This window comes from Zalophus californianus, chromosome 9 (assembly GCF_009762305.2).
Source record: "Zalophus californianus isolate mZalCal1 chromosome 9, mZalCal1.pri.v2, whole genome shotgun sequence".
NCBI classification, from domain to species: domain Eukaryota; kingdom Metazoa; phylum Chordata; class Mammalia; order Carnivora; family Otariidae; genus Zalophus; species Zalophus californianus.
In genome coordinates, this window is record NC_045603.1 from 105,506,364 (window position 1) to 105,528,613 (window position 22,250).

The window sequence follows — 22,250 nt, forward strand, 5'->3', positions numbered from 1 at the left end:
AATTATTTCTTAAAAGGGGGGAATAGGGGCGCCTGAGTGGCTCAGTCATTAAGCGTCTGCCTTCGGCTCAGGTCATGGTCCCAGGGTCCTGGGATCAAGCCCCACATCGGGCTCCCTGCTCGGCGGGAAGCCTGCTTCTCCCTCTCCCACTCCCCCTGCTTGTGTTCCCTCTCTCGCTGTGTCTCTGTCAAATTAATAAATAAAATCTTTAAAAAAAGGGGGGGGGAATATCATGTAAAAGCTCTGCTGGATCGAATCCTTACAATTCCGGTATGGTGAGGCCAGGCAGCAAAAGACAGCTTAGAAACTCAAAAATATCCTTCATTTCTACCTCAAGGAGATGTCCTGGCTAGGAGAGAAGAAAGGAGGGCTAGGGCAAGGTTGTGGGCTGAGTCACCACACACTCAAATGCTCAGTACCAGCTGGTTATAAAGCAGTTGGACAGACACTCTCAGATGGGCAGGTCACGAACAGGTCAGACTGAACCACGTATCAGAAAGTAGGCTCAAGAGCTGATAGTATTTAATTCCAAGAACATATAGAGCTTGTGACAAACAATATTTTCATATGACTATGACTTTTTCTTTTAAAAAAGATTTATTCATTTGAGAGAGAGAGAGAGAGAGAGAGCGCGCGCACAAGTGGGAGGAGCAGAGAGAGAGGGAGAGAGACTCTCAAGCAGACTCCCCACTGAGCACGGTGCCCAACATGGGGCCGGATCTCATGACCTGAGTTGGACGCTCAACTTACTATGCCACCCAGGTGCCCAACTGTGACTCTTTCTGATCTTCTAGTGATAAAAGTTGAAATGGATGTCTTAGAAGATGCAAGATTTGATAGCTATTTATCCTTTTAAATCACAGGAAAAAGTATATTAAGAGAAATGATCAAGGGGCACCTGGCTGGCTCAGTTGGTTAAGCGACTGGCTTTTGGTTTTGGCTCAAGTCATGAACCTCAGGTTTGTGGGATCAACCTCCCTCTCCTTCTGCCCCTGCCCCCACTCATGCTCTCTCTCTCTCAAATAAATCTTAAAAAAAGAAAAAAAGAAATGCAAAAGTAACTCTCGTGCTATAAAATCAGTTTCAGTGTAGAGAAAAAAATGGAAAGCTATCTGATGTGTTTTGAGAAACTGGAACAATCCAGGTGCCCAAACCTGGCAAAAACAGCACCATACAAACAGTTAAAAAAAAAAAATCCAAATCAAGTGCCCTTATTTTGTTTCTCTAAATATAAAGAAAAAAAACAAAGAAGAGTGCTAAAACGGGGGCGTCGGGGTGGCTCAGTCAGCTGAGCGTCTGCCTTCAACTCAGGTCATGATCCCAGGGTCCTGGGATGGAGCCCTACATCGGGCTCCCTGCTCAGCGGGGAGCTTGCTTCTCCCTCTCCTTCTGCTGCTCCCCCTGCTTGTGCTCTCTCTCTCTCAAATAAAAAAAAATGAAATCTTTTAAAAATTAAAAAAAAAAGAATGCTAAAATGTGGATGAACAGTACCATAACAGTAAAACAAAACCAACCAACCAAACAAAAAAACCAAAAACCAAACACAAGATATGATACTAAGCGCAGTAAGTCAGACACATAAGAGGACAAATATTGCTTGACTCTACTTCTCTGAGGGACCGCGAGTAGTCAGATTCACAGAGACAGAGAGTGGAGAGGGGCTGCCGGATGGGGACAGGGATGGGAGTTAGTATTTAAAGGGGACAGAGTTTCAGTTGAACAGGTGAAAAGTTCTGGAAGTGGATGGTGGTGATGGTGTCACCACAGTGTGAATGTGCTTACTGCTGGGGAATTGTGTTCTTAAAAAAGGTTAAAATGGTAATTTTATGCTATGTATTCTACCACAATTTTTTAAAAACTGGAAAAACCTCAAAAGGAAAAAGTCAGAAAAATCTACAACAGGATGAAAACTGTGATGGGGGCCAAACTCTGAAATATAAGAGGAAACTGCTCAGTGTTTCACTGTGAATCCCAGCTCCACGGGACACTGGGCAACTCATGTGTCTATGTTTTCTCACCTTGAAGTTGAAAAAAAGAGAAAATGCTGGGGGTAATTCTGTCCCCCTTCCTCCCCCGGAGGGTTTTCAGGTGAAATGGACAAGGTGGACAAAAGCACTCGGGGAAGTTCAAGCGCCACACAGTGTGACATGGCAACACGGTTCTCAATGCAGACATTTCAACCATATGGGAAAGGACACAAGAGTTGCAAGTTAAAGGGGACAAGAATGGGGGCGCCTGGCTGAGTCAGTAGGTGGAGCATGCAGCTCTTGATCTTGGCATCCTGAGTTCGAGCCCCACTTGGGCGTAGGGTTTACTTAAAAGAAATAAATAAAGGGGCGCCTGGGTGGCTCAGTTGGTTAGGCGACTGCCTTCGGCTCAGGTCATGATCCTGGAGTCCTGGGATCGAGTCCCGCATCGGGCTCCCTGCTCGGCGGGGAGTCTGCTTCTCCCTCTGACCCTCTTCCCTCTCGTGCTCTCTCTATCTCATTCTCTCTCTCAAATAAATAAATAAAATCTTTTAAAAAAAAATAAATAAATAAAATGGGGCGCTTGGGTGGCTCAGTTGGTTGGGCAACTACCTTTGGCTCAGGTCATGATCCTGGAGTCCCGGGATCGAGTCCCGCATCGGGCTCCCTGCTCAGCGGGGAGTCTGCTTCTCCCTCTGACCCTCTTCCCTCTCGTGCTCTCTCTATCTCATTCTCTCTCTCAAATAAATAAATAAAATCTTTAAAAAAAAATAAATAAAATAGGGGCACCTGGGTGGCTCAGTTGGTTGGGCAACTGCCTTCGGCTCAGGTCATGATCCTGGAGTCCCGGGATCGAGTCCCGCATCGGGCTCCCTGCTCAGCAGGGAGTCTGCTTCTCCCTCTGACGCTCTTCCCTCTCATGCTCTATCTCATTCTCTCTCTCAAATAAATAAATAAAATCTTTAAAAAAAAAAAAGAAAGAAATAAAATAGGGGCGCCTGGGTGGCTCAGTTGGTTAAGTATCTGACTCGACCTCAGCTCAGGTCTTGATCTCAGGGTCATGAGTTCAAGCCCTGTGGAGCCTACTTAAAAAAAATTAAATAAATAAATAAGATAAACCACAGTATAGCAGTAGACCTGCCCTATAAGAAAAACTAAAGGAAATCTTAATACGTACATACATACATACATACATACACGTATAAGACAAGAATGGGCAGGTTTAAATGGCACCAAATAAAGGAATTTTGGATACTGAGAATAGATCTTTATCAGGACAAAAGGTGCTACTGGAATCTTTTGGCCAAACAGTTACCATCTCTGCTGAGCCTACCGTGTCTCAGGCCCTCTGGCTACCAAACTGAAAAATCACATGGTTTCCACCCTTCAGGAGGATATTCAACTACACCTTGAGAACCTGCCAGGTGCCAGGTGTTGCTATGTTTAGGGACCCAGAAACGGTGGGCCACCAAGTTTACTAACCACCAAATCCTTAGATTTTTTGCTGAAACCTTCCCCAATGGCCAGTGAGAACAAAAGGCTGATGCACACAGCATGCACACAGAGGAGCCCCTGGGGCTGGGGCCTCTACAGAAGCTGGCAGAGAAGGGAAGCAGAAAGACTATTAGTAAGCAGATGAATAAAGAGCTTTTGACTGGATATGCCATGATTCTCTCTTCCAGCCAGTTAGAAGGTGAGTACAGAGAAGGCAATTTAGGTACCATCCTGCTGAAGCCAGGGGAATGGCCTATATGACCTCAGGGTGATCACTTCCAAGAACTCTAGAGCTTCTGAAAGGTCCTGAACCACAGAGTTGCCTTGCCCTTCCGGGGAGCGACCAGGCCCAAGGTAGAGGGAAGTGGACGAGGAGACAAGACAGGTCTTTGTTCTCTTCTCTTTACTGTGCTCCTCTAAGTTGTGAATGTGAGGATCCTCCCTGCAGCATTGTCAAAGGGGCCAGCGGGGTCCCACACTGACGGCACACACACAAAGAAAAAGCTGGCCTCGGGCATGTTCACTCCCCCTCCCGAAGCATTTCTCCAGGAGAAGCCCAAGGGCTGACCTTAGAATCCATGGCACAGGCGGCCTGGCAGGGCTCCAACTTGCTTCCGGCTTTGTGGGTGTCCCAAGTCAGCGGCCTGAAAGAGGACACACATACACACAGGGTAGGCAGCTGTTCCCTGCGCGGACACCCCCTCCGGGACCCTCAGGAGAGAACTGAGGGAGCCAGCCTGGGCCCTGGCTCTAAGACGCTCTCCAGACATAGCAGCCAAGCTCACACCTCGCCCACCCCAACCACACTCACCCAGGCTGCTCCCTTCTCAGCATGGAGCCTGGGCAGCAACCAAGCCGACTCTGGAGTTTTCCTCATCTCAGAGACTTGCCAAAGCACTGAGAGCTCCCCAGGGTCGGTCTCCAACCTCAGAGTTCAGCTCTCCCACCCAGAGCTCACGGATAAGACCTCATTGATCAGGCAAATCAGGGCAGTCTAGTTTATGAATTCTTTCTAGGCAAATACTTACATTAGCGCATTTCCTACAAGAATAAAGTTAGCTTGGGCACCTGGGTGGTGCAGGTGGTCAAGTGTCCGACTCTTGGTTTCAGCTCAGGTTGTGATCTCAGGGTCATGAGATAGAACAAAAGGTGCTACTGGAATCTTTTGGCCAAACAGTTACCATCTCTGCTGAGCCTACCGTGTCTCAGGCCCTCTGGCTACCAAACTGAAAAATCACATGGTTTCCACCCTTCAGGAGGATATTCAACTACACCTTGAGAACCAGCTCCGGCTCAGTGCTGAGTCTGCTTGGGTTTCCCTCTGCCCCTCCTTGCGCCCCCCCCCCCCGCCCCAGTGCACGCTCTCAAATAAATAAAAATCTTAAAAAAGAGAGAAGAAAGTTAGCTAATAAAGTATACCTAGAAGTTTTTAGGGCCTCTCGTTATTACTATGACTACTAATATGACCACTACCCAAGCCTTCCTTCAGCGTACAACCATTCTCAGAGCCTTCACATTATCTCTTCTGTTCCACACAACTAAGTTGAGAAGTGGGTAGTATACTTTGCTGATCCTGTCTTACTTGGATGAGAGAATAAGGTTTGGGGAGTAAGAGACAGCCAGGCAGACCAGTTCTCCCCACAGGCCACATGTTTCAATGGCATTCATATAGAAAGAGCTCTTATAAAATGTATATAAAGAAAAAGAAGCTTTGAAAGTAAAATGTTTTCTTAGCATTCAGTGGCCAAGAAAGAAAGAAGGAAAGAGAATGTAAATTTGACAATTACACAAAAGATTAAAGCTCCTCTATGGCACCTATTCCAAACTAAATCCTCCTAAACAACTGACCAGACAAAAGGCAACTGGGGATTGAGTTCAAAATGATTATGCCCATGAAGTGGAATATACAGAACATGAAAAGGATGAGCGATCCTGAACAATGGTTTCTACAGAACAGTCTCAACAATATAATACTATCTTAAAATGTATTTGCCTGTGTATGTGTGGTTTACACACAATATTAGGTTGAACCAAATGACATGGTCATTTTGTAGGATAAAAAACAGCCAAATCTGGCAATTTTATCTTGGTTCTTAAATGTAGAGGAGATAAAAAACAAGAACAGACAACCAACTCCTCTATAGGAAGCAAGGGTGAGGCTCCCACAGGCAAGTGAAAAGGGGGCCAAGATCAGCACTGATAGGAAACGTGCCTTCCCCCACCAGGCGGCCACGCACACTTGCGGGACACAATTATTCTTAGATCTGTCCATCTCCCGGTCTCAGGTGCTCCTGTCGGCCTTCAGGGGTCATGCAAAGCCAGAGGCTGTACCCCAACCCTCACACTGGGAAATCTGGAAGAGCCCACACCCACGCTGGGTATGGCTGGGGGGGCCGGTTAAGAGCGAAGGACTCACGTGTACTTGGACAGACAGGGAACCAACAAGGACGCTGCATTATGGGCCATCTGCAGGCCCTCCATCGCACAGGAGGCAAGAGGCGGAGCCATTATCAGAATCAGGACAAAGAATAAAATAGAACATGTCCCTGTTGGCCACAGAAGCCAAACCATGTCCACAAGTCATTGCCAGTGTAAAGGTGCAGTGAAGAGAACCCTGGCCTCCACCTTGTTCTCTCAAGAAATAATTCACATATGGGGCTCCTGGGTGGCTCGGTCGGTAAGTGTCCAACTGTGGCTTCCACTCAGATCATGATCTCAGGGTTGTGAGATGAAGCCCCTGTGGCCACAGCTCCTGCCCAATGGGGAGTCGGCTTGGAGATTCGCTCCCTCTGCCCCTCCCCCCCCTCATGCCCATGCTTGCTCTCTCTATAAAATCAATTTTTTAAAAAAAGGGAAAGAATTCACATAAACATTTGTTTCCTCCAGACTTTGATACAGTGAAAATAAAAGGAAACCTTGCTTAGAATGGAGTCATGACCAGCAGGGGGGCTCTCTCATGCCCTACGACTGCTCATGAATTTCAGACCCAACAGGAAGAAACACAGCCTATAAGTCTGACCCTACTTCACTACCCTGTTACCCCAGTAGGAAGAAGAAAGGTTTTCCTCCTGCCCCAGCCAACAACCCAGCCAAGGAGAGACTGGCATGGGTCAGCCAATGAGAGGCCGCTATACTCAGAACTCCTCGTTTACTCCAATGGGCTTCTGGCTTTTTTTTTTTTTTAAGATTTTATTTATTTATTTGACAGACACAGCGAGAGAGGGAACACAAGCAGGGGGAGTGGGAGAGGGAGAAGCAGGCTTCCCGCTGAGCAGGGAGCCCGATGCGGGGCTCGATCCCAGGACCCTGGGACCATGACCTGAGCCGAAGGCAGATGCCCAACGACTGAGCCGCCAGGCGCCCCTGGGCTTTTGGCTTCCAACAGCCGTCCCAGCAGTCCTCTCCTTTGTTTTGAGAATTTACTATGGTTTTGCCATAACTTGCTTGTCCTGAATTACAATTCTCTGCTATTCCAGAATAAACCCACTGCTGCTGGTAAAATCAGTGGCAGTTTTACTTCCAAGGTTAACATTATTTGGTGATCAGAAGTGGGACTCACAGATCACCCCCACCAGCTGCAAGGCTGGGGAGCCAACACGTGCCGGGACCCACGAAGCCAGTCCGGCTCACTGCTTTCTCACTGACCCTGAAGTTTGAGGGTAAGTTTTCTCCTGGATTCCGAGTTCTGCGCTCTTTATGCTTGGGCATTCCAGACTTTATTTGGGACCTGTTTTAAGGCCTTGTCCTTTCTGAGAATACTTGTTTGGCCTTTGGTCTGACTCCTTTTCTGGAACCAACTGTTCTGTTGGAACTGTGCTGGCCTTCAGTCTGACTCCTTTGGGACCAGGCTATTCCTGTTGAAACTTTGCGGCTTAGGAACTTTTCTTTTTGCTCTAGAGAAACAAAAAACACCTAAGAAATGGTATCCCAGTCATACAAATGCCCCTCTTCTGAGGCCCTGGCCAGTTCTTTTTTGCTTAAAAACTACACTCCCGGGGCGCCTGGATGGCTCAGTTGGTTAAGCGACTGCCTTCGGCTCAGGTCATGATCCTGGAGTCCCGGGACTGAGTCCCACATCGGGCTCCCTGCACGGCGGGGAGTCGGCTTCTCCCTCTGACCCTCCTCCCTCTTATGCTGTCTCTCATTCTCTCTCTCTCAAATAAATAAATAAAATCTTAAAAAAAATTTAAAAACTACACTCCCTTCTCATGTACATTTCTAACTAAATGGACCGACTTAACTAAAAGTAATTTAGAACGTCAATGGCCATTATGAGGCACTTTTTCTCCCTAGACTTGTTTTACTCTAAATTAGAAAGCTGTGGTCCCTAAAAAGGGCAAAAAACTGAGTTAGATGTCTATTTTGATTGGTACCTTGAGGCTCCCAAATGTCAGGATTCTAGGTTTGCCTCTTTGCAAAATACTACTTTGAAATTAACTGAGGCAAACAGCTGAAAGAAGTCAAAACTGCTTCTGAAGCCCCCGCCCTCCTTGTTTCCAGATAGGAGGCAGCCACCTGTCGAGCACAGGTGTTGTGCCGTTTTCCTCTATTCTTCCAACCTCACTTTTCCTCTAAACCTCCTCTCCCCACTCTCTCCTCCCTTAAACCTATTAAAACTTGCCCCTTTATAGTTTTTTTTTTAAGATTTTATTTATTTGACAGAGAGAGACACAGCGAGAGAGGGAACACAAGCAGGGGGAGTGGGAGAGGGAGAAGCAGGCCTCCCACCGAGCAGGGAGCCCGATGCGGGGCTCGATCCCAAGACCCTGGGATCATGACCTGTGCCGAAGGCAGACACTTAATGACTGAGCCACCCAGGTGCCCCTAAAGTTTACTCTTCTGAGGATCTCAATAAACCCCAAGTTTCTATGTTTCTTGAACTAAGGCCAAACTGCCAGCCATAGTTAGTTTCCTAAAGTAACTGAGGGCCCCATAGGTTGCTAAAGAATTTAACATATTCAAGCTTATCAACCTGGTTTCTCAGATTTTTATCAGTTCGTCCATATGCTCCTTGGTGAGGGCCAGGCCAAACATTGGATGAAACCAGCCCGATGGGAACATCCCGAAGGGGATTTAGATAACCAAACCCCTAACTTTTGGCAAGGTGCTAGAAAACTCATTGGGAAATGTTCACAAGCAATTACAGTAGCTTTTCCTAAGCCCTGGAATAAAATTCAGGTTTGCAAACAAAGCCTGATGAACCTGTTCATGACTATTACAATCAACTCCAAAATGTTTTTAAAGAAAGTTCTGGTCTTCCTTTGGATGTGAATCCACATGGGTAGCATTTAATTGCTTGTTAATGGGCTAGTTTTTCTCCTTTAGTTAAAAAGGACCAGGATGGGGCACCTGGGTGGCTCAGTCTCAGGTCATGATCCTGGAGTCCTGGGATCGAGTCCCCACCAGGCTCCCTGCTCAGCGGGGAGTCTGCTTCTCCCTCTGACCCTCCCCCCCTCATGCTCCATGCTCGCTCGCTCTCTCTCTCTCTCAAATAAAATCTTAAAAAAAAAAAAAAAGGGTGGAATGGGAAACTCCAGGACGGGATGAGAAACTATGTACGCTCCAGATTTAATTTGCCAGAGCAGCTGGCTGGCATCCAGGTAAGTCACCTAAAAGAAAGACCGCTAAAATTCTTAATTTTCAACTTCGGCAAATGAAGGCTCCTGAAACCAAAAACCTCCTGGTTTCTGCTGTTATTGCAAAGAGCCAGGACACTGGAAAAAAGACTGTTACAAACTTAAGCACTTCAGGAGCCTTTAACCCCATCGCCAGCCTTCCCGGGATCCCACTTCCCAATGATGAGGCTCCAAGGAACTACAGGGGCTCTTCCCAATCCTCCCTCTTAATTGGCTCCGAGAAACCACTCTGCAGACCAGGAATTAATCTGTGTCCGTACTGACACCACAGCTGTACTCTCGGGGCTGGACCCCACTGCTATAATGCAGCCTCCCCCGCAGAGTACTAAAACAGCTCAAACAGTAGGGGTCTCTCATAAACCTCAACACATTCCTGTGTCTGAACCTATTCCCTCTGTCTAGACCCTTTCAGAGATACACACCCTTTTCTCCTTCGTTCTTCCACTGCTATTCATTTGCTGGGCTGAGATTTTTTTTTGAAAAGTATCAGGCAGGAATGTCTTTCTCCCAAAAGGGGTAAATAATTCTAGAATTTGTTAGTAGTAATCAAAACAGCCAACCAGAAAAATTAGATGAGCCTTTGACATCTTTTGTTTCTTCTCTGATGGCACTATAGCTGAGTCTGGAGACACTGATCATTTACTCCTATCAGATCAGTTACATTCCTCTTTATGGACAAAATCTTCAATGGATAGATAATTGGCAGAAGCCACAGCGCACCTCCCATCAAGATTCAAAGAGATCCCTCAAAACCTCTCCTCGGCATTAATCCACATCATATAAACAAAGACATCCACGCACTTCAAGGCATTAAGCCCATAACAGATTACAAGGCTCAGGCCTCATTACTTCCTACACTAGTCCCTGGAATGCCCCTGTTTTACCTGTGAGAAAACCCAGGGGCCAAGGATGGAAGTTAGTCCAGGACCTCTGAGCAATAAATAACACTGTTATCCCACGGCACCCTGTCGTCCCTAACTCCCATATATGCTACTGAGATCCATTTCCACTGAAAGCAGATTTTTTTCACTGGAATTGATCTATACAGAGCTTTCTCAGTATTTCCACTGATGAAGAGGAGAATGGTAAATACCATGCTGCTTGTGCTACTGCCTGCAACTCCTTCTGAAGTCACTGAGCAGCACTTTTACCCCTGGCTGTGTCAGCCCAACAGGCGGAGTTACACGCCCTTACTCAAGCTTGTACCTTAGCCAAGGGTAAAACTGCAGACATTTATACCGATAGCCCATATACCTTTGGTGTGGCTCGTGACTTTGGAATATTATGAAAACAACGAGGTATCCTTGCCTCCAATGGGGATACGATTTTAAAAGGCTCCTATGTCCATACTTTACTGGATGCCATACTTTTACTGGCTGCTCTGGCTATTAAGGTTCCTGGGCATTCCAGATCAACTCCCTAGAATTCAAAGGAAGCCACCTTACAGACAGCTTCACAAAAAAAACAAAAACAAAAACCACGCTTTCAAGGAAACCGGTAGCCAAACCTCTGTCATGTTCCAAAGGGATGTTCTCACCAATGATAATTTGGAAAAACTGACCAGAGACACTCAGTTGACCCCAGAGAGGAAAAAAACAGTATTGGAAATGTAATAATTGTTCAATGGTTTGATAAAGAGAGAACTCTGATTTGGACCAAATAATCTGGCCCTACCAGAAATTCTAATATTTCTATCCACCACTGTACATGCATAAAACTGTTGATCTACTGACAAAATGACAGCATTCATGAACCAGTACTGGTAGGAAAATATTAATAAGGCCACAAAAACTGTCCACCTCACTTGTCCCACCCGTCCAAAGTACAATCCAAGGAAAGCTGTTCAGGTTTTTAGATGGTTTTTATATGGTTTCCCCATCTCATGGATGTTAGGGATAAATGTTTTAGTCATGCTTGTATGTTTTCTCACTGACCGAAAGCTTTCCCTTTTACACTGGCAAATGCTTCTCCTGTGGCTAAACTTCTGTTAGAAAAGATTATCCCTGGGGTGCCTGGGTGGTGCAGTCAGTTAAGCGTCAAATTCTTGGTTTTTGCTCAGGTCATGATCTCAGGGTCGTGGGACTGAGCCCCGCATCAGGCTCCACGCTGAGCATGGAGTCTGCTTGAGATTCTCTCCCTCTGCTTGTGCTCTCTCTCAAACAAATAAAATAAATCTTAAAAAAAAAAAAAGATTATCCCTATCTGAGGAACCCTCTCAAACTTCAAAGTGAACAGGGAACCCATTTTACTGATCAGGTGCTTCAACAAGTCTGTGCTATTTGATTGGTTTTATACTTTCATTGTCCATACCTCCATTAATCCTTAGGGTTGGTCAAATATACTAACAGCAGTATCAGGACTCTGCTGGCAAAATGTGTAGAGACCCTCCAAGTACCTTGGCAGAAAGCATTGCCGCCAGTCCTTCCAAATCTCAGATCTACCTTACAGGAAATCACAGACTGTCACCCTTTGAGATACTTGCAGGACATCCAATACACTTGGCCCCTGCCTCCTCTGATCCACAGCTGATAAAAGGAGATCTACTTCAAAATTGTAAAGGCCTAATTGCTTCTATTAAAAACACCCACGCTTCGGTAATGCAATCTTCTCCCAGTGCGTTCCCAGGAGCTGGCCACCTGAAGCATCACATCTTGTACCATGGAGATTTTGTCAATTGGAAAAGACACCTCCAGAAAGACTCGACCTTATCAGAGACTGCTAACCGACTCTTAAGCCATCAGACTCCAGGGAAAAGACTTCTGGATTCACATAACACATCTACAGAAAGCACCAGACTCTGGCTCGACCTGCACACCCCCTGCTGACCTGGAAGGGAAGTTCTGGAATTGAAGCAGACACCACCGGGTGAGACAGCTTTCCAAGAGGTCTGGAGCAGGCCTGTATACCTTTTTCTCACTACTGCTTCTCTCTCTTTCGTGGAAAGATAATGTCCTTACCTGCATCTCCCAGCCCCTGTGAGAGGGGGAAACCTCCTCTTTTGATTATGGCCTTTTGGAAACAACCTCATCATGATTCTGGGACTCATTTCTCACTTGCTTTTTCTGAAGGGTTAAGAAGACTCAGAATTCACAAAAGCCTTCTTTTACCTAAACTATTAACTGACTCTGGATTCTTACCCAAATTAATGGCCTCCAGGAGTGCCTGGGTGGCTCAGTCTTTAAGCCTTGGCTCAGGTCATGATCCCAGGGTCTTGGGATCGAGCCCCGCGTCGGGCTCCCTGCTCGGCGGGAAGCCTGCTTCTCCCTCTCCCACTCCCCCTGCTTGTGTTCCTTCTCTCGCTGAGTCTCTCTCTGTCAAATAAATGAATAAAATCTTAAAAACAACAACAACAACAACAAAACAAATTAATAGTCTCTGAATTTGCAACTTCACAGGCTATATTATCGATAAAACATTTTATTCCAAACAGCTCTTCTGAGATATAACAATACTGATTTAAAACTTCACCTAAGTTTTGCTCTTCTGCAAAAAGTCCAACAGCTATGGCTGTATTTTTACACCTGCACTGAATCTTCCCAAGTGTGCTCAGTTGCATCTTTCAGTATGCTCTGGCTGTACCCAGCTGTGTCCCATATTGTCCTTTCCTGGTCCCTTTACAAGCAGAAACTGCAGAAGGCATGCCTTTGTAGGGAGAACATTTCTCCCTGATGTCAGAATTAAGTGCCAATAAATATTTCAGCTGGCTACTTTCAGAGTTAGAGTCCTGGCTTAGAACCATCATACAATTTGGAATTCATTTTACTTCTTCAAACAGAAATTAAAATTGAATTTTAAGTTTTGTATTTTGTTGTCTGTCAAACTTTCTAAAAATGATGTGCCCAGTAACATGATGCTGGTTCAGTGCTTCAAGATGATCTCCAATGCTTACATTTTGATAAATTAGACTACAGGTGGGAAGTGCCAGACAGTTCTCCCTCCTAACCCTCGTTATCAACCGTGGCCTTAAGGGATTTCCAACTGCTACGCACTTTCCCTCCCAAGTAGGACATGACAACCAGGGAAGGTCCTTCTAGGCACTAAGGAACAAAACTACTACATACAGAAAACCTGACTCTTGATCAGCAATGCTTTCAAAAAAGATCGTGATCAAAAAAGGGGAAAATGTGAAAATTAATAAAAGGAAACCTTGGTTAGAATGGAGTCAGGAAGCCAGCAGGGGGCGCTCTCACACCCTGCCAGTAGATACTACTTAACTACCACTGCAGAAGGTAGGTAGGCTTCCCCCCACAGCCCAGCCAATGAGAGTCACTATACTTCAAACTCCGTTTCATCCACTGAAATTTTGTTTCTAACAGCCCTCCCAACCTCCCCCTTTCCTCCATAAAAGAGTGTTCCTCTCCCTTGTTCTAGGGACTTGCCTATGGCTTTGGCATGGCTAGCTTGTCCCAAATTGCAATTCTTTGCTATTGCTAAATAAACCTATTTTCACTGGTAAAAATAACTGGCAGTTTTATTTAAGGTTAACAATACACACATCCACATCCTCAGGTAGACTCTGTCTTCCTTCAAATTGTGGTATTTCCGCTTCAATAGGTATTTTTCAAAAAATGTTTTATTTTGCAGAGGTTTGTTCTCAACCAGGGATGACTTTGCTCCCCCCCTCCCAAGAACATGTGGCAGTGTCTGGAGATATTTCTGGTTGTCTGGGGAGTGTGCTACTGGCATCCAGTGGGATGCTGCTCAACATCCTACAACAGGGCACGCCCCAGAACAAAGAATTCTCTAGCCCAAAGTGTCAACGGTGCTGAGGCTGAAAACCCTGTTCTACTGTACATATACCCCAAAATACAATTAATGCCTTATTACTGGACATTTATAGTTCCCATTTTTTCACCATTAAAAACAGGGCTGTGATGAATACCCTGGTGTGGTGTTTTCCTACTAAGTCCAGAATCAAAGTAGATAGATGTGAAAATTCAGCGTATGCACAGGCCTCACAGTGGTCAGAGACAACAGGGACTGTAGCTCAGCTGGGCTGTGCCCAGGTCACACAGGCCTCAGGGTCACTGCCACAGTACCCCGGGGATGTATGGCCCAATGGGGGTCTTTAGGAAAGGGGGCTGCACTCCCACGCCTGGCTGAGCAGGGCCTGGGCGGATGCATAAACCTTCAGGGCAGAGTGTCTGCCTGCATCTGGTTTACCTCTGGCTTCACTGCTTTGTTACTCAAGAAGAAACTCAAGGAGTCAGCTGTCAGCTGTTAGCAGGACTAGGCGTACAGGAGTGAAGACCCACGGAAAACCTCAAGGGCTTTGTGCTATTAATGGCTCCATCCTCGAACCCCAATTCCTAACCAAAGTTGCCAGCAAGAAGGAAAACTCAAGCAGCCAAGAACTGATGTCCTCTCCTTTCTGAGATCCAGCAGGAAAATGGCAAGGTAGATGGAAACGGGAAAGAGCAAGCCACTGGCTTCCCCCTGGACGAGGCTTTCCAGTTACCTAGCTTGTTCACAGCCAGTATTTCACCGGTCCTGAGACACACCTATGATGGATGCAGCCTGGGACTTGAGATTCCGCACGGCTGGTTTCTAGGAGATCCTCTCTCCCCCACCCTTATCAGTCTAGGATTCTGAGGTGCAGGGAAGGCAAATATTATTACTCGTTACAAGACCCCGGCAACCACCACATACTGACAACATCGGAACACACCAGCTACAGTGCCGGGCTCATCTCTGCTTGTGGCTTCTCTCTATTCTTCATGACATGCCTGTAAAGAAGGCACTTCCACCTCAATTTTCAGAGTCAAGGCTGAGACTGGAGGCTGCCCAGTGAAGGCAGGGAACACAGCACCTGCAGAGCTGCCCAAGGCTGGGGTGTGGGGCAAATTGGTGCCCACCTCTGGGCCTGTTTTCCATGAGAAACATAAGCACAGTGGGTACCTGATGTGTGTCTACTCAGACTCCAATCCCCTTTCCTAAGGCCTGAGAGCCCTACCCTGGACACCAAATGTCCCTGTATTAACTAAAAACCCCAAAGTTCACCAAAAAACAGCCCAACACCATCCCATAAAGTCAGTCAATTTGGGCGCTTGGCCCAAAGGGAGGCAGGAGCAAGTATACACAAGTGCCCCGGAAGGACAAAGGTTTTATGAGGACAAAACCTTGGCAGGGCAGGCCTCTCCTTCCCAACATAGATTCACCTGTGTCCCCCCCACCACACTCACCTCCTCACCAACCACCAAGCAGACCTCAAGGTTACTAAACATTACACGGGGGGCATGCTACAATTATGCTGGGAGAACCCAACTCTGCATGACCCCAGCCCATCACTTAACCAGCTGTGTGACTGTGAGTATGGCTTTCATCAATCAACAACCCACATTGAGCTCGTTCAATGTGCAGGCACGGTGCATGCAGCTGGAAGAACAATGGAAAAATGACCCATTGTGGGCGGCAGGGGGAACACCTGGGTGGCTCAGTCGGTTAAGCATCTGCCTTTGGCTCAGGTCATGATCTCAGGGTCCTCGGATGGAGCCCTGCATTGGGCTCCCTGCTCGATGGGCAGCCTGCTTCTCCCTCTCCGCCGCTTATGCTTTCTCTCATGCTCTCACTCTCTCAAATAAATAAAATCTTAAAAAAAAAAAAAAGACCATGGGGAAAGATATCTCTTTATCTATACACAGTTGACCCTTGAAAACAGGGGTTTAAACTTCGTGGGTCCACTTATACACAGATTTTTTACAGTACTGTAAATGTATTTTCTCTTCCTTATGATTTTCTCAGTAACATTTCCCTTTGTCTAGCTTACTTTATTTTTTTTAAGATTTTATTTATTCACTTGAGAGAGAGACAGAGAGAAAGAGAGCACAAGCAGAGGGGAGAGGCAGAGGGAGAAGCAGACTCCCAGCTGAGCCAAGAGCTGGACCGTGAGATTCCATTCCAGGACGTGGAGATCATGACTTGAGCCGAAGGCAGATGCTTAACCATCTGAGCCACCCAGGTGCCCCTCTCTAGCTTACTTTATTATAAGAATACATATAACCTACAAGATATCTGTTAATTGACCGTTTGTGTTATCAGTAAGGCTTCTTGTCAACAGTAGGCTATTAGCAGTTAAGTTTCTAAGGAGTCAAAAGTCATATGTAGATTTCTGACCGTGGGGCTGGAAGTGGGGGACTCAGCGCCTCTACCCCCATGTTGTTCAAAGGTCAACTGTGTGTGTGAGATGTTCACCTTAAAAAAATTAAACCGCTTAGGCAAAACCATAGGCAAGTCCTCGGCAAGGAGAACACTTGGACAGGAAAGGGGGAAGCCGGGAGGACTGTTATAATAAACAAAAAGTCCACTGGAGTAAAAGGGGAGCTCCAAGTATAGTGGCTTCTCACTGGCTGAGTTATGACAGTCTCTCATTGGCTGGGCTCATTTGTCCTCTCATCAGTCCTCCTGCTCGGGCAGTAGAGTTGGGGGGGGGCCCTCGCAAGGTACCCTCTCTTCCTACTAGGTCTGCACATGATGGCGCCCCCTGCTGGCCTCCAGATTCTATGTTAGTGAGATTTTGCTTTATTTTCACCGTATCTATATATATCTATGTATCTTATGTATCTACATCTTTTTTACAGCTAAGTATATATGAAGATATATCTATTTTTATAGATAGACCTAGGTCTATATACAGTTGACTCTTGAACAATGTGGGGGTTGGGGGGGCACTGACGCCTGTGCAGTCAAAAATGCCCATATAACTTTTTTTTAAAGATTTATTTATTTATTTGACAGAGAGAGACACAGTGAGAGAGAGAACACAAGCAGGGGGAGTGGGAGAGGGAGAAGCAGGCTTCCCACTGAGCAGGGAGCCTGATGCAGGGCTCGATCCCAGGACCCCGGGATCATGACCTGAGCCGAAGGCAGACGCTCAACGACTGAGCCACCCAGGCGCCCCGCCCGTATAACTTTTAACTCCCCCCAAACTGAACTAGTAATTTTTTTAAAAAAAAGATTTTATTTATTTGACACAGAGAGAGAGAGACAGTGAGAGGGGGAACACAAGCAGGGGGAGAGGGAGAAGCAGGCTTCCCACGGAACAGGGAGCCCAATGCGGGGCTCGATCCCAGGACCCTGGGATCATGACCTGAGCAGAAGGCAGCGGCTTAAGAACTGAGCCACCCAGGTGCCCCTGAACTATTAATGTTGACTGAAAGCCTTACTGATAATGTAAACAGGTAATTAACACATACTTTTCATGTTATATGTATGATACATTGTATTCCTATAATAAAGTAAGCTAGAGGGGCACCTGGGTGGCTCCGTCGGTTAAGAGTCCAACTCTTGATTTCAGCTCAGGTCATGATCTTAGGATTGAGATCGACCCTCCATCAGGCTCCGTGCTGAGCATAGAGTCTACCTGAGATTCTCTCTCTCCTTTCCCTTTGCCCCTCACCCCGCTCTCTCACTCTTGCTCTCTAAAATGAATAAATAGGGGTGCCTGGGTGGCTCAGTTGGTTAAGCGACTGCCTTCAGCTCAGGTCATGATCCTGGAGTCCCGGGATCGAGTCCCACATCGGGCTCCCTGCTCAGCAGGGAGTCTGCTTCTCCCTCTGACCCTCTCCCCTCTCGTGCTCTCTATCTCTCATTCTCTCTCTCTCAAATAAATAAATAAAATCTTTAAAAAAAAAATAAAATGAATAAATAAAACCTTTTTACAATTTTAAAAATTAGGGTGCCTGGGTGGCTCAGTTGGTTAAGCGACTGCCTTCAGCTCAGGTCATGATCCTGGAGTCCCGGGATGGAGTCCCGCATTGGGCTCCCTGCTCAGCAGGGAGTCTGCTTCTCCCTCTGACCCTCCCCCCTCTCATGTGCTCTCTTTCTCTCTTTCTCAAATAAATAAAATCTTAAAAAAAATTTTTTTTAATTAAAGCTAGAAAAAAAGAAAATGTCATTAAGAAAATCATCAGGAATGCCTAAATTTATATATGGAAAAAATCTGCATATAAGTGGACCTACACAGTTCAAACTCAAAGGTCAGTTGTATATCTGTGAAAATATAAGTATTTTTATGTTTTCCCCAGACCAGGGATCCAGAAGAGAAAGTGCTATCTGGAAAATACAGGGACAGGGAGTTCACTTTTCTGGGCCTCGGTGTCCTCCTCAGAAAAATGGGTTTGGAGAAGGTGGATTTTCTTTTTCTTTTCCTTCTTAAATGAACATATTAAAGATTTTATTTAACTCATTTAATGGGGGAAACAGTAAAATGTTAAAACCACTCAAAGGAATCAAAGATCCATAGCCACAGGCAATGGGAAAGCTGAAATGAATTTACAAACACACCCCAAACTAGTCAATATCCACAAGGTATTCCACTGGACAGCTCATTTGCACTTCTATGAACAATCATTTGCATTAGTATCAGTTTTCTGCAACTTACAAAGATGTAAAATAACTCAAAGGCAATAAAAGGCAAAGAAAACCTAAAAGACTACAGTTTGAACATCCAGGTTGGGTTTTTTCATTTCCTATTTCAAAGTCTTTCACAGTTTTTCCTGACAGTCTTCCTGCCTATGATAATCATCTCAAAGATTATTCTTTGACATAAATAAAGGCTGGTCTCATTCCACAGGCTTGGTAGTTTACATCAGTACAGCAAGAGTGTTCATTAACCAGTTAAACCTATAAAAGTTTCTTCTGCAAACTTAGAGCCACTCAATATTGAACTACTAAAGCCACAGAATCAACTTCTGACCAGAGACTTTCATAAGGAATCTCGGACCGGACTTTTAAACACCTTATTATTTGAGACCTGAGGGCAGGAAACCAAGCCTAACCAATTCCAGGTTTCATTGGCAATTCCTATAAATGTGAGTGAATTCCTCTATGGAAATAAAGCCCAACCTGGGAACAAAGGCTATTTATCCAGACACTTGAATTTGGCAGACTCTCAAAGGCAGGCAGAGGAGTGGGAAAGATTTACAGTGAAGAAAAGGTGGGGACTTCAGGTGTGCCCCAACTGGAGGCTGGTGGCACCCTGTGTGACTGGTTAGGGGTGCATATTTGTTTTTTTCTGGGTAGTCCTAAGTTGGAAGCAAGGACAAACAGTAGGCCTTATTAATGAAGGCCATTAGGGGCCAATTGTTACAGAAGTTATTTTTAGCTTTCTGGATTGTCACCAGAGACAGATGTCTGATTTCTAGCACGCTGCCTTCCTGAGCTAGTCATTATGTAAGGAGGGGTTATGGTTTCCTGGGTAGGTTGCTGCAGGTGATGTGTTCTGCATTTACGTACGGTCTGGCCACTGTCCATTTATATAGTCAGTCTCTTGCCTCTCTTATTCAGGTCCACCAAGTATCTTAAATTCCCTGGCCTGTCAGGAAATGACCTTCCTAACCCCCTGTACAGCTAAGGCCCTATCAGCCAGGGGCTGGGCAGGGCTCCTGGCAAGGCTTTGTAGGCACTGGCTCCATAAAGTAAAAAGTGGTTTGTCATGACATGCGCATCATGCAGAAATATGACATTCCAAGGAAGGCCCTGGTTACACTTATCAGCTTGTCCAATTATATCCTGTTTAAAAAAAGGACAGTATGGCAGTTTTGAGGCCACACACTTGGTGCCTGGACCTGTTTTGAGAGCATAAACAGAACTATGGTTGTATTAATTGCATTATTAACTCAGCTCCACATTCTGTTATGTTCCCTAATTATGTTTCAGCATGATCAATCATTAACTTTGCCTTTTTACCCCTACTCCCCGTTTACTCATTGATCGTAGAAACCTAATGGTAGGGGGGGGCACCTGGGTGGCTCAGTTGGTTAGGCAACTGCCTTCGGCTCAGGTCATGATCCTGGAGTCCTGGGATCGAGTCCCACATCGGGCTCCCTGCTCAGCGGGGAGTCTGCTTCTCCCTCTAACCCTCTTCCCTCTCGTGCTCTCTATCTCTCATTCTCTCTCTCTCAAATAAATAAATCTTTAAAAAAAAATATATATATATATATAAGCTGTCCCTAGGCTCAGCAGGGTCACTCAGCTTTGGAAATGATCCCGATTTCTCGTTGGATTGCCCTTCTGATAATAAAGATTTCTTTGCTTCAAAGCCAGTATCTCAGACATTAGATTACTGTGTATCCGGTACACAAACAAGTCTGAGTTTGGTAACAGTTTCTCAAAAAATTACACACAGAATTACCATATGATTTAATTTATATTATTCTGCTTCTGGGTATATACACAAAGGAAGTAAAAACAGCAATTCAAACAGATATTTGTACACCCACGTTCTAGCTGTACTATTTACAAAAGCTATGCAAATGTCCATAGATGGGTGCATGGATAAACCAAACATGGTTTTATCCATAGAGTGGAATATTTTTTTAAAAGATTTATTTATTTATTTGTCAGAGAGAGAGAGAGTGAGAGCACAAGCAGGGGGAGCAGCAGGCAGAGGGAGAAGAAGGCTGAGCAGGGAGCCCGATGCGGGGCTCAATTCCAGGACCCTGGGACCATGACCTGAGCCGAAGGAAATGCTTAACGGATTGAGCCACTCAGGTGTCCCAGTAGAGTGGAATATTAATTCAGCTTCAGAAAGGAAGAACAAGGGGTGCCTAGGTCCCTGATGGTTAAGCGTCTGCCTTCAAAACAGGGAGACTTCACAGGAATTCCAGGGCAGGGAAGAAGGGTACGTGAGTGAGGTGGGGGGCAGGAGGGCAGCAGAGAACTAGGTATCATTTTTAAATGTTTCATTTCAGTTTCGCAAAGCAGAGTCTATTAAATTGTTGTGGGTTACAGACAGTACAGGCAGCTTAAGGAGTTTCCTCATGTAATCTAGAAAATGGAAATGAAACCTCAGCAATATTCCAAGCAATCCCCACAGCACAGTTTCCCACACAGGTTTGTTGTGTCCTATAGAAATCGTGCTTGGCAGCATTTGAGGCCAGCAGGCCACTTCCATGGCTCTGTCAGTCAGTATCCAGAGTAAAAAGTGCCCTGAAAATCCTGACTCTGAGCACTGGTGTCGTCTGAAAGTTGTTGAAGCCATGCTAACTCAGAAGTCTGTTTTTTTAAGTATTACTAGTTTAAGGTACTTGGTATAATCCTTTTCCACAAGGCCTTAATTCTGTCCTTTGTTGGAGATATACATATACACACACACACACATCTACAGGTGGCAGAGACTTACTGGTTGTGATTAATTCATTTCTCCAACTGGTAATATAAGAATGGAAGAGAGACAGATTCTCTTTTTGGGTATGATACATAACTATTTCATAACAAATTTCATCACTTTCCCCTGAGAATAAAAACATAATATGGGCAGAAAGGCACTGCCATAAAGCAAACGTTTTCTGAAATATTTGCATTCATAACATTTTATCTGCACAAACGTAACCAAGGTAAGCCCGAGCAAGCACCTCTTCTGATCCGACAGCTGCTCTTTGCACGCAGCCCTCACAAGACTGACACTTCAAACAAATCTAATTCATTTTATAGTATTTCTCTTTTTAGAAGGTGAATGACCTTTGTGATTTACAGGGGCACTCTGAGAAATCTCAATGACTGTTTTAGGCAATAACATATTCTGAAAAAATTTTTGTCTACATTTAGGGTCCAGTTTTTGGAAGGCAGCACCAAAAGTGTTGTCTGAGGCCATCTGGCATTTAAGTGAGGATCATGGGATACCTGAGAAACCAGAGCTGTTAATGAAACTAACAAAACCTTAGTTCTTTCAGAAGTGATGAGCCTTTGTTCTTTGTAGGGTTTTTTCCCTTCAAGCAATCAATAATATAAGTTACCAGAAAGTATCAAAAATTATTGTTTTACAGAATCTCTGCTATCCAGTTGGATTACACGGAAAGTAAAGAATAATCTTTCATTTTGGCAGTAAAGGCATCAATGAGTAAACCAAGAAAGCAAGACCATCAAAATAAGCAAACTTTGCCAAAGCTATGACATATTTCATAGCTTCTTTTCAGACTCAGTCATTTAACAGATCTGCAGGGGCGCCTGGGTGGCTCAGTCATTAAGTGTCTGCCTTCGGCTCGGGTCATGGTCCCAGGGTCCTGGGATCGAGCCCCGCATCAGGCTCCCTGCTGTCGGAAGCCTGCTTCTCCCTCTCCCACTCCCCCTGCTTGTGTTCCCTCTCTCGCTGTGTCTCTCTCTGTCAAATAAATAAATAAAATCTTAAAAAAAAAAAACAAAACAGATCTGCAGA

The 22,250-nt window shown here is 45.4% G+C and overlaps 1 protein-coding gene across 3 annotated transcripts in view; it reads right to left on the minus strand.

The window, feature by feature from the left end:
• Nucleotides 1-22,250, minus strand: part of BID (BH3 interacting domain death agonist) — a 47,971-nt gene that overhangs the window by 14,435 nt on the left and 11,286 nt on the right. For 2 of the 3 annotated variants that reach the window (XR_003520127.2, XM_027595406.2), the window contains exon 2: nucleotides 4,030-4,105. Coding sequence is in view for 1 of the 3 variants with exons in the window: in XM_027595406.2 (XP_027451207.1) it covers nucleotides 4,030-4,041 (12 nt within the window). In the remaining 2 variants the exon portion in view is untranslated. Of the gene's footprint in view, nucleotides 1-4,029; nucleotides 4,106-22,250 lie in introns of those variants that run through there. The other variant, XM_035721893.1, reaches the window with a different exon arrangement.